The sequence below is a fragment of the Astatotilapia calliptera genome, chromosome 6, assembly GCF_964374335.1.
Source record: "Astatotilapia calliptera chromosome 6, fAstCal68.1, whole genome shotgun sequence".
Lineage (NCBI taxonomy): Eukaryota > Metazoa > Chordata > Actinopteri > Cichliformes > Cichlidae > Astatotilapia > Astatotilapia calliptera.
This window is the reverse complement of record NC_137427.1, coordinates 39,200,274-39,212,706: the sequence shown is the minus strand read 5'-3', so window position 1 is coordinate 39,212,706 and position 12,433 is coordinate 39,200,274. Positions and strand designations below refer to the sequence as shown.

At 41.6% G+C, this 12,433-nt stretch overlaps 1 protein-coding gene across 5 annotated transcripts in view; it reads right to left on the bottom strand.

The window, feature by feature from the left end:
- The window catches only part of LOC113024706 (glutamate receptor 2-like), a 116,158-nt gene that overhangs the window by 69,152 nt on the left and 34,573 nt on the right, over positions 1-12,433 (bottom strand). For all 5 annotated transcript variants that reach the window (XR_013909471.1, XM_026171986.2, XM_080302509.1 and 2 more), the window contains exons 8-14: positions 12,144-12,311; positions 11,619-11,723; positions 11,410-11,517; positions 8,360-8,423; positions 4,419-4,561; positions 1,323-1,538; positions 595-749 (exon numbers count right to left, since the gene is read on the bottom strand). Coding sequence is in view for 4 of the 5 variants with exons in the window: in XM_026171986.2 (XP_026027771.1) it covers positions 595-749; positions 1,323-1,538; positions 4,419-4,561; positions 8,360-8,423; positions 11,410-11,517; positions 11,619-11,723; positions 12,144-12,311 (959 nt within the window). In the remaining variant the exon portion in view is untranslated. The remainder of the gene's footprint in view (positions 1-594; positions 750-1,322; positions 1,539-4,418; positions 4,562-8,359; positions 8,424-11,409; positions 11,518-11,618; positions 11,724-12,143; positions 12,312-12,433) is intronic.

Sequence of the window (12,433 nt, the reverse complement as noted above, 5' to 3'; positions counted from 1 at the left end):
TTGAGAAAAGGCCAAAAGTTTTCAGCACTGTGAACAAAGCAAAGTGTGGCTACTTTCAGGAATCCAAAATACTGCTACATAATTCCATATATTTTGCTCCATATATTTGATGGAGCAAAATATATGGAGCAGAGAAACAACATTAAATGAGAAGGTGTGTCCAAACTTTTGACTGGTCATTGTGGATAAAGAAAATATTTTCAGCTGACAGACTACAGTGACTTGCCCAACACAGCTAGCTACAGCAGCAATGCCATAGTGGCAACAGCCTCACCCAAACTGGACAGTTTAACAATGACCACATACATCTCTTCATGGCCATAGTTAACATTACAAACATGATGCTATACCAAGTCAGTGTAAAAATATTAGGGTTGAAGTAGAACAGAACAATTGTAGCATGAACAGAGTTTCTAATGCACTTTTATCTCATTCAGTCTATGATAAGAACTGTGCCTGTTTTACAGCCCTTAATTAGTATTAATATTCAGTTCCTGATTAACGAGGCAGTGAATGTATATTAATATAATATACTGATTACAACATCGGGAGCTAATACCGTATATGACTATGAAATGTCAAGGGCATACCAACCTTGGTGAGATGTCACAACCCTGCCGCATGAAAGCACCCAAAGAAAACCAAAGAGAATTAAAGATCCCAAACTCATTGGTGGATTCAGTGGTTAATGGCAAGGCTCCATCTTCTGGCTCCTCAAGCGTCCATTCATAAGGGCTGAACCTGGATACCTACAGCAGCAAAGCATTAGAATGTCAACAGAAATACACAAATTACATAGATTGTTATAACAGGGTTTTCTAAAAGTTTGCAAAAAACAAGGCATTTCATTTTTTCCACTGTTTCAAAGAGCCCAGCCACAAAGTAGGTGCCTAGGCTGTGAAGAGGAGCTTCTGTCTAACTATACTGCCATAAAAAGACACAATTGCTCTTTAAGAAATGACACATTTTTAACTAAACTGCTCCTCTGTAGTGTACCTCCTCGTTGTTAAATCAGATTACATGTAATCAATTGATCATAAATATAAAATCTTTCTGAATCGAAGCAAGTTTCTAGTTTTCTATTAAATTAACCCTAAAGTTGAGGCAAGGAAGGTTGGGCTTCAAACTTGAACTACACTTTTTGAGACATAATACATTAGTCTCAATAAGTGTCAGTAGGTATTATGTCACTTATTTCAAACATAGTATTTATGCCTTCTTTTAACATAACCATATTAGGCACTGATACTTATGAAAACAGGATAGCACCTAAAAGAGGATTTCAACAAAGCATGCAAATTCATAATAGCAGGCTTACTTACCAGAAAGAGAACAACACTAACTCCTATGTAGGCAAAGACAATGCACATCCAGATTTCATAGGCCAGTGGGTCCAGAAAGGAGAAAACACCTGGTTTGGATTTTTGCGGCTTTTTAATCATGATGGAGATTCCCAAAGACATGAAGGGTTTGGAGAAATCTATCACCTCTTCACGGACAAGAGTGATTGTCAGGGGAGCAATAGCTATATCTGCTTTCTGTTGGAAAGTAGAGACACAGTGACAGGGACAATGTGATTGCTTCATGGACTTGGAAGAGCTGCTGCTACTACAGCGCTTTGGCAGTCGTTGTGATCACATAAGTGATTCTAGCCTACAAGCCACATTTAACTATACAATCATATAGTGTTTAATTCTACACACTGTAAGGACGTTCACCTAACTTTACATCCATATCTCTGGACTGAAGGAGAAAGTACCTGTAGAATACTGGAACATGCACAAAGAAGACTTTAGAGGCATGCACCAGGGGCCACATGCCTGAAACAATAGTTTCTATGATTTTTTTTCCTATGACTTAATGGTGATTTGTGTGATTAACAATTCAAGTACAGGTAAAATTTAAGATTATAATGGACCATAAGTTCCTAGAGCTCCAGATTTTTTCCTAGAGAACCAGCGAGAAGCACACATCATTCCAGGCATAGCAGATGGCCCAGTCAGTGATTGAGATCAAGGGTCATGCCGTTTGGGCTCCTACTGGTCACCTCGAGAGGATTCCAGAACCACAGCAATAACCACGAAGGGGTTGGCGGAAATCCAGAAGGACCAGACTAAGAAGGCCAGAAGCCCTGACTTGGCTGAGTCAGAGAAACACCCAGACCTCAAAAAGGGGGCAGAATAATCCCCCGGTCTGTGGAAAAAGACCTCATGGTGGTCCACCCATGAGGTTAAAGTAAGAAGAGGAGAAGAGCACAGAGAATTGCCCGTCCCAGAAGATTAGTTGTTTAAATGTAAAGAAGGTCAAAAGCCCTTTAGACAGAGTTTCTAGTTTGAGCACAAAGGTGGAAGCTGAAAAGTAATGGGAGGTCTGAGAGTATTAGCTTTACTAATAGTTTGTGTGATTTTTATGTTATGTTAATTGCCCGAACACAGTGGTCATCCCACATTTGGTCCAGCCGTTAAAGGGGGACAGACTGTCCAGAGAGGGAAAGCGCGACAACTAAGAGAACTGACAGATACTGGGTATAGAAATATCAACCTGGGGTTAGATTGGCTAATTCAAAATATAAAGGAACAAAAGGTGTCAGACTGTGTGGCGTGCGTAGCCACCCGCCCACACCTGTTCACCGAACCTGGCCCTGTCTATTCAAATGACACGCGGGGATTTGGTTGTGTGCTTATAATAACCAGAAGTGCAATTCCACCAATTGATAATAAAACTACTCCGGGACCTTTTACCCGAAGAAACGCTAACTATACCTGTTTTGATTTTACAGTGAGCAGCAAGGGAAGTCAGAAGTATGACGTAGGAGAGATCCCAGCGGACTGGTGTACGGTGGTGTATCCAGCCCAAGGGAATGCCTCCAGGGGTAAACATGACATAAATTGGCCCGTGGGCAAGAGCGGGTTTGTACTATTATGCTGGGTAAAAAGGGGGTAAGGGTCTCAGGAAACAGGGCAAGGCAGCTCACAGCCCAGTGTAGATGCAAGGTGCTGTTCTGGACGTACACTTACTTGTTTGACTTATTTGTGGGGTTTTTAACATATATGGATGCAATAGGGGTGCCTAGGGGAGTAGCAGCATCAGAAGTATGGTGACCTTCTTTCGAAGGTCAAAAGGGGGAATTGTTGAAAATATATCATGAAGCAGTATTTCAGCAAAGGCCATATTAACCCAGCCGCTAATAAAATGTGCTAGATCATAGGGTATTACCAGAAGTGCTTTGATTGTAATTGCATACGTGCTTGCACAGCGACAGTCAGAACAGGATGGACTCAGGATGTGTCATTTACTATTATAAGACTCATAACGAGAACAACAGGAAACAGGTGGGGGTGAAAGGCAGTTAAGATAGATTTCTGAGTAATTGTAGAAGATCACCAAAAAAGGAATCGTGTCTAGCTGTCACTAACTGTAACTGATGCATGTTATGTTATCTGCTTATGCACGAAGGGGCGTGAACCCTGACATATAAAACTGTGTATCAAAGTGCTTCCTCTTTGAGAACTACACGGAAGGTGGTATTGTGTACATCTCCCTTGCATGCAAGCTAAATAAATAATTGTGGATTGACTAGACCTGCTCTGAGTATTGGTTGTTTGTTCTCAACCCAACATCAAAGAATTCAGGACAACTTCATGACCCAATAGCCTATTTTGAATGGAGGGGAGAGTAGGGAACTGTCTGTTGGTCTGGGTTCTTGTTACAAAAGATAAGAATATAGTGTGAACAGGAACAAAACAATAAATCTGGGCGATGAAGCTGGAATCCACCCCATCCTCTCCATTTTATCTATAAAATGGGGGATTGGATGGTATTAAATGGTTATTTGAGTCTCATCCAAGAATCTCATGTAATGAATTTGTTGAAAAATACGTTGTAACTCACTAAATTACTAAAGTTATTACACAGTGTTAGAGATGAAACCCCAACAATCAGCTAATCTTATATGAGGGAATTTTCTGAACTGGTGCTACATAAAGCTTAATTTTCCAGATTTTTCAGACTGCCTCCTCTAACTTAAATGATTGGAGTGTTTGGTCAGTTACTCAGATCTTTAATGAATGTTATTAATTACTATTAATACCAATTTAATCTAATTAAAAGTAAAGAAAATTTCAAGTTTAAAGTGTCATTCACACTGCAGGACGTGCAGCTGCAGTTGGTTGATGTCCACAAATTTCCAGGCATTTGGTTAAATGTGCTCATGCAATTCTAAGAGATAAAGCTCAGCAGAGATAAAATCTAGTACTTAACAATTTCTATTCCATGTCTTAAGTAATATTTATAAACTTTGCTTTGAACATGGTTTTCACACACCATTTTTGTTTTGCACTACCACCAATATTTAATTTGTCTCATGCTCAAGTTAAATAAAACATTCTGCTGTTTATTGTGCCTGTGTAAAGTCTTACCCCATATACCAGCTCTCCAACCATACCATTCCAGATTTTGGTTTCAGCATCTCTTGCTCCATATTTGCCATCTCCCACAATCCTCAGCTGGTAGCGTATCCCACAGTGCTTTGCAATCTCCGCAGCCAGGTCGACACAGTAACCTTGCATCAGTACAAACAGCCAAACAACAAAGTCGCTTATATGAGATACAAGAGTAGTGTGTAATTGAATATCACATATCTTAATATCAAATTTACTCTAAATTAACGGCACCTTATGTGTCTTGAAAAAGTTTTAAAAGTAAGGAAAAACATATGCTATTGTGGTATCATTGAGCTATCTTCATGGCACATACTTCAAACAACAAATTATTTTCATTAATACTTCAAGTAGAGGAATGAATAATGAAAGGTTTTATATGCAGAATGCTATACACACTGGTTGCCACTCACATGGTGCTACTTTAAATGGTGGCAGTAGCATTTGTATGTAATCTATAAATCCAATCCAACTTTATTTATATAGCATTTTAATATATATAAACAAAAAAAAGAAAACACCCAGCACGCCCCTGCGGGCGGTTTATCCTTCAAGCTCGGGTCCTCTACCAGAGGCCTGGGAGCTTGAGGGTCCTACGCAGTATCTTAGCTGTTCCCAGGACTGCGCTCTTCTGGACAGAGATCTCCGATGTTATTCCCGGGATCTGCTGGAGCCACTCGCCTAGCTTGGGAGTCACCGCACCTAGTGCTCCGATTACCACGGGGACCACCATTACCTTCACCCTCCACATCCTCTCGAGCTCTTCTCTGAGCCCTTGGTATTTCTCCAGCTTCTCGTGTTCCTTCTTCCTGATATTGCTGTCATTCGGAACCGCTACATCGATCACTACGGCCGTCTTCTTCTGTTTGTCTACCACCACTATGTCCGGTTGGTTAGCCACCACCATTTTGTCCGTCTGTATCTGGAAGTCCCACAGGATCTTAGCTCGGTCATTCTCCACCACCCTTGGGGGCATCTCCCATTTTGACCTCGGGACTTCCAGGTTATACTCGGCACAGATGTTCCTGTACACTATGCCGGCCACTTGGTTATGGCGTTCCATGTATGCCTTGCCTGCTAGCATCTTGCACCCTGCTGTTATGTGCTGGATTGTCTCTGGGGCATCTTTACACAGCCTGCACCTGGGGTCTTGCCTGGTGTGATAGACCCCAGCCTCTATGGATCTTGTACTCAGAGCTTGTTCTTGTGCTGCCATGATTAGTGCCTCTGTGCTGTCTTTCAGTCCAGCTTTGTCCAGCCACTGGTAGGATTTCTGGATATCAGCCACCTCCTCTATCTGCCGGTGGTACATACCGTGCAGGGGCCTGTCCTTCCATGATGGTTCCTCGTCTCCCTCCTCTTTCTTGGGTTTCTGCTGCCTGAGGTATTCACTGAGCACTCGGTCAGTTGGGGCCATCTTCCCAATGTATTCTTGGATGTTCGTTGTCTCATCCTGGACTGTGGTGCTGACACTCACCAGTCCCTGGCCCCCTTCCTTCCGCTTAGCATACAGCCTCAGGGTGCTGGACTTGGGGTGAAACCCTCCATGCATGGTAAGGAGCTTTCTTGTCTTTATGTCAGTGGCTTCTATCTCCTCCTTTGGCCAGCCTATTACCCCAGCAGGGTACCTGATCACGGGCAGGGCGTACGTGTTGATGGCCCGGATCTTGTTCTTACCATTCAGCTGACTCCTCAGGACTTGCCTGACCCTCTGCAGGTACTTGGTGGTTGCAGCCTTTCTAGCGGCCTCTTCATGGTTCCCATTTGCCTGCGGGATCCCCAGGTACTTGTAACTGTCCTCTATGTCTGCAATGTTGCCTTCTGGTAGTTCAATCCCCTCAGTTCTGACTACCTTCCCTCTCTTTGTTACCATCCGACTACACTTCTCCAGTCCGAACGACATTCCAATGTCATTGCTGTATAGCCTGGTAGTGTGGATCAGTGAATCGATGTCTCGTTCACTCTTGGCATACAGCTTGATGTCATCCATGTACAGGAGGTGGCTGACAACTGCTCCGTTCCGTAGTCGGTATCCGTAGCCAGTCTTGTTAATGATCTCACTGAGGGGGTTCAGGCCTATGCAGAACAGCAGTGGGGACAGAGCATCTCCTTGGTAGATCCCGCACTTGATGGCATTACAATAATCAAGGCGAGTGGGCACAAATGCATGTAAAACTCTCTCGAAGTCATAAAAAGAAATAAAAGGTTTGACTTTAGAAAGCTGCCTCAACTGAAAAAAGCTATTTCTCACCACTGTATTTATTTGTTTGTCCATTTTAAGAGCTGTGTCAATTGTTACTCCAAGGTTGGAAACAATTGGTTTCACACAGGAAGTGAGAGGACCCAAGTCAGATGGAGGCACACCAGGGCCACTCGGCCCAAATATAATGACCTCTGTCTTCTTTTCATTAAAATTAAAAAAATTCAGAGCCAGCCATGCTCTGATATCTTTAAGACATTCTAAAATAGGCCTGAGGGGGTTAGGGTCATTGTGTTTCAGGGGTAAATAAATTTGACAGTCGTCTGCATAAAAATGATATGGAATTTTATGTTTTTTAATAATATGGCCAAGGGGAAGTAAATACATGCTAAAAAGAAGGGGCCCAAGGATGGATCCTTGGGGTACACCACATGGGAGGGGGGCGGAAGATGAATAAAATTTACCAAGTGAGACAGAGAAACTTCTGTCAGACAGGTATGACTTGAACCACTCCAAGGCAGTGCCTCTAATTCCAACATGATGTTCTAGGTGAGAAATCAAATTGTTTTTGTAAACTGTTGCCACTCCTCAACCTCGGCCGTAGTCCTCGGTGAGTTAAAATAGGAACAGTCTGGCGGTAATAGTTCCGAGAAAGCGCTTAACTCACCGTCACTTAGCCAGGTTTCTGTCACACAGAGGAAATCCAGATTATGAGAAGTGAAGAAATCCTTCAATATGAACGTTTTATTTTCTAACAACTTAGCGTTACCCAGAGCAATCCGGGTAGGGTCCATCATTGCGGTGACAGCCATCCAAGAAACCTGTTTCACTGGATTCTGCGGATTTACTCCACCGCAGCGAAGACGAGGTAAGAGAAGGCGGGGACGCAGGATCTCCTCAGCCGAGCCGACAACAGGTACCAGCTAGGTGGCAATAGGTTCCAGGAAGCAACGGGGGATGAAACGCCAGTGCAAAGGTCGGATTTCCGCCAGAGTGCATTGGGAAACTGTTCTGTCTCTGCCAGATGAAAAACCTAAATATGATTTCAATTTCACTAACAGCCCGCTGCGTTTTCTCCGACGTTTAAAGCGCTTCTTATGAGATGGGGTAGGGGTGTAGCCTAGGTGAGCCGGTACTCCAGAGAGTAGCGGAGGTGGGAAAAAGTCCTGTCCATCAGCGCTAGTCCTTACCAGTTTCTCTGTGGCAAGTCGAATATTTAAGAGAGTTTCACGATTGTAGATCAGTAGAGAGTCAGCGTTGTTCAATAAAAGTGACAAAAACAATATAAACACGCAGAGCAAAAGTGGATCCGACAGCCATGGACGGCAAGCCATGCACTCCGGCGCCATCTTGGATGTAGGACTTGGCTCTACTTTACTTTACGTCTTAATGCATGCGCCCTCATCCAGGCAAGGAAATCCCAAAGGTTGATTCTGTCCATGTGGACGTAGTGTTGTCATTTAGATAAATGCTTCATCACTCATCCAAGTGACACTTTCTCCCACTGAAAACACTATGTCCACATGGACAGAATCAACCTTTTGGGATTCTGTACTGAACGTCCAGTTTCAGTCAGTCTCAATACAGAATACTGATATGACAATTTTGGTCTAGATTTTTTGGTTTAAATAACAAATAAAACGTTTTACTGTACTGTAAATAACTTTTCAAACATTTTTTATGAGTATCATATAGACATATAGTACCTGATGTAACGTACCTTCATAACGGTCATTGTCTTGAAACAATTCAGCATTCTTCTTTAGCATCACATACGGTGCTTCCTATATACACAAACACATTGAAATGTTAACAATACAGTAGACTGGAGTATGAATGTGTGTGAGTATAGATAGAAAGCACTTAAAGGCATAAAATAGGTGCTTGTGTAAATGAGTGAATGAGTGCTCAGAGTAGTATCTTGCCCAAGGATGTTTGGCATGCAGCAGCCAGGAATCAACCAACAGTCTTCCAATTAGTAGATGAAAAGAACACTAAATAATACAGAATACTGAAATAAAATGCAAGATTATTAAAAATGCTAACTAGAATCCCCTAAACATCTCCAAAACTCAAAACCCTGGATCTAAACCCATGGCACTGTTTGTAACACAGTGGACCATCTCTTAAATTAGATCTCACTTTGTTGTTGTGAGATCATGCAAAATCTTGATGCTGTGTAAAAAATGTACAGACCAATCTCAAAGTAACATTTTACAGCAAAACTCTTAGAGAAGATTGTCTTCAGCTTCTTAAAAACAACATCCTTGAAAGAAATTCAGTCAGCATCACAATACTATGACTGTGTATTAGGTTACAAATTACATCTTAAAAACTGCTTGTATGGTGAATGTTCTAGTCTTGCACTACCTCACATAAGTTCAGCATTTCATACAACAGGACATCAAATTCTGGCTGCAGCACTGGGACGGTGTCTGGGACATCTCTGTGGTGGTTTAGACAAACTGTAAGTTTTTTGTTTCCATTGGTGACCGCAGGTCTGTGTAGTCTGGACTGAACTGTGGAGTCCCCCAGGGGACCTATCCTTTTTTCGATTATTTATGGTACCATTTGGTCACAATATACAGAGATACAACATTTCATTCGACTGTATCAAGAAGACTGAGATCCCTCAGCTCAGCTCCAACCAGAAATTAAGTAAATTAATTTAGTAACTCCAGCCTTTTTGGGTGTTATAATGTAACACAGAGCGACAGAGTTTTATGTATGCACTTTCAATGGGCAGTTATTCCTGCTGCAATCAAATCAGAAACCTGATCAAAACATAATCAAGAATTAACAAGCTGAATAATTTAATTTAAGGTGAATAAGAACATAATCATTACAATGAAATAATTCTAATGTTAAGAATTTGTTTTCTGTGCAGATGTGACCTTGAGCTCTGTGTGTGTGTGTGTAAGGAGTTAGACTAAACAATTGTCTGGGTGTGAGTAGAGTAGGCAGAAAGACAGAGAAATAGAAAGGTTTTTTTTTTTTTTAATCATGAACAACCAGAAAAAGTCGTTTTAAATGTAATGTGACTGCAGATCTTAACAGGTGTTAAAAAGAGAAGACAAGAAAAACAGATTTTTGGACAAAAAGAAGTAATCAGAAATGAAAAATACATAGAATGATAGAGGGAAACCACATATTTCTTTTTAACATGATAAGAAATCATGTTGGTATTATGCAAACTGAAGTATAGTGTTGAATAAACATGACAATTGTAATAAAATAACTTTTACTATAGAGAATGAGGGGAGGGGAGGGGAGGGGAGGGGAGAAAGAGAAGAGGGAGAACCTCCCTCTTTTGTGAGGTTGTTATAGAATATTCTCCCTTTAAAAATTAAAAGATCTGTCACGGACCCGGCTCCGGGGACTCAGGGTCCGTGAGCAGTGTGGACTATTATTTCTATTATTTGATGTGTGTGTCTTCTGCACGATGCTGTCATGTCTATGTTCCACATGTTGTATGTGTAGGCAGGGTGTGTGTGTATATGTGTGTTTCTGCGGGTGTAGCCATAGCTGGACTGGCCATCGGGCATACCGGGCATTTCTGGTGGGCTGATGGTGATTTTTCGTTTTTATGGGCCGATGGTTTTTGTTTTGTTTTTTTTCGTTTTTTTCCCGTAACGGTATAAACACTGAAAGGTGGTGGATTGGCCAGATGCTGGGAGATGTGTAAAAATAACTCAGTTGTTTGGTGGTGGTTATTGCGGAGCTTCCACAGATTCAGTAACATTAGCAAGTGGTGGAGGCCAGCAGATGCAACACGCTGGCAGGTGGATGACGGAAAGGCAGGAGGAGCAGAGACCCGAGGCGGTGAATTGAACTTCAGGTAAGAAGTTATGAGCTGCAGTCTATCTGGGTCAGATATAAACCAAGTTTAGGTGGAGTTTATTTTCATTATGCTGACTTTTTACAGTCAGTTACAATAACTCGTACTGCGTACTAGCTAGCATGACGGAATTTCTATACAGCTGGGCGGGTGCTATGATGTTAATGATGTTGAACTTGTTTTATCTTATTTTATTTATAACTTCTTACCTGAAGTTCAGTTCACCTGACACTCTCGGACCAGCGGCCGCTTTGGGTCTCTCCTCTTGCCTCCCTTTTCCTTCATCCACCTGCTGGCTTCCACCACTTGCTAATGTTATTGAATCTGTGGAAGCTCCGCGATAGCCACCACACAAAGTAACGAATAACGAGCCTATCTAAATTCCAGTAACGAGTAACGCGTTCCCGGTTTTGGCATAATAACTAGTTACCGAGCTCGTTACCACAATAATAACGTAGTTACTGTAAGACGCAACACCTGCACAAACAAACACATGGACATGCAAGTTCGTAACAAACGCGTTACTTAATAACGCGTTAGTCCCAACACTGCTGAATGCTTTCGGCAGATTTCCATGTGTACATCTGTAATGTCTGTATCATACAAGGCTTAAATAATCTGGTCCCATTTTATCTTAAAGACCTCATAGTACCATACTATTCCAATACAGCACTTCACTCTCAGACTGCTGATGTACTTGTGGTTCCTAGCGTATTTAAAAGTAGAATGCAAGGCAGAGCCTACAGCGTTCATGCCCCTCTTCTGTGGAACAAGATCCCAGTTTGGAATCAGGAGACAGACAGCCTCTTCAAAATTTCATGCTATTTTTTCACATTTTGGATCATCTTTACTACTGCACTATTAGAGAATAGAAGACAGAAAACGTTTGACATTGACTGACATGGTCAATTGTAACTCTATTCATGGGTTACCAGTATCGTTGTAACGATGACAGTCTTATTTTCCATTCCCATTGTGTCATTTGGGTAAAGGTCTGACTTTGTCAGAACCATCTTATCCACCTCATTCCAATACCCAATCTGTGAACAGACACAAGTAAGGTTATGCAAATATCTTGCACATACAAGCTAGAAAATGTGTTCTAATGATACATATTATGGCAACCTGATGTTTTAGTTACCTTAACAGGTCCATTGTTCCTAAGCTCCATGATTGTCACCGAATAGTTGATCCTTTTCCCGTACTGGTCAAACTGTATATTCCCTGTTAAACCATCTACATGCACCTGCATACACATTATTTGAATTATTAATGGCACAGCTTAAGAATGAAATTCAGTCAATTAAATTACAAAAATGAAAATAGGCACTTTCTGGATCTCATGCACACCCACACCTCATGCACACCTGGTGGCTATAGTAGGATAAGTTAACAAAGGGAAACCCTACTTTTGGTCATCTTCACTGGTACCTTCACCACACACTACTTCCACTCAAACAAATGACTGATTGTGTTGCTAGAACAATTTTCAAATGATTATATTTTCAATTATATTTTCAAACATTAAATTTTAATAGCTTTTGACAAGTAACCAAATAAAAGACAGCAAGATTTTTCAACAACATCTCTGATCTAAACTCTTACACCTAGCTTTTATGATTTCTTCTTTGTGCATTCAAACTAAAGACATTCAAATCCTTTTTACCTGTTTGAGGGCACGCTCAATTTCCACCCCTTGCGCCCAGGGCACTGCTGGATTAGCTAGACAGTCCCCACTGTTGCCACGACGACTTATATCTATTCTTTGCTTGTGCAGGAATCGGAATGCCTCAGTCATCACATGGACTGCATCATAGGTGAGGGCTGAAGTATACTGAAGGACAAAAATAATGGCAAAAAATATAGTTTGGGGACATTTTACTTCATTTAACAGTTGCAATAAAGGCAATGCTGCAAGGGACCAACTGGCCAGGTGTCCAACCAGGGAGCTGTCTC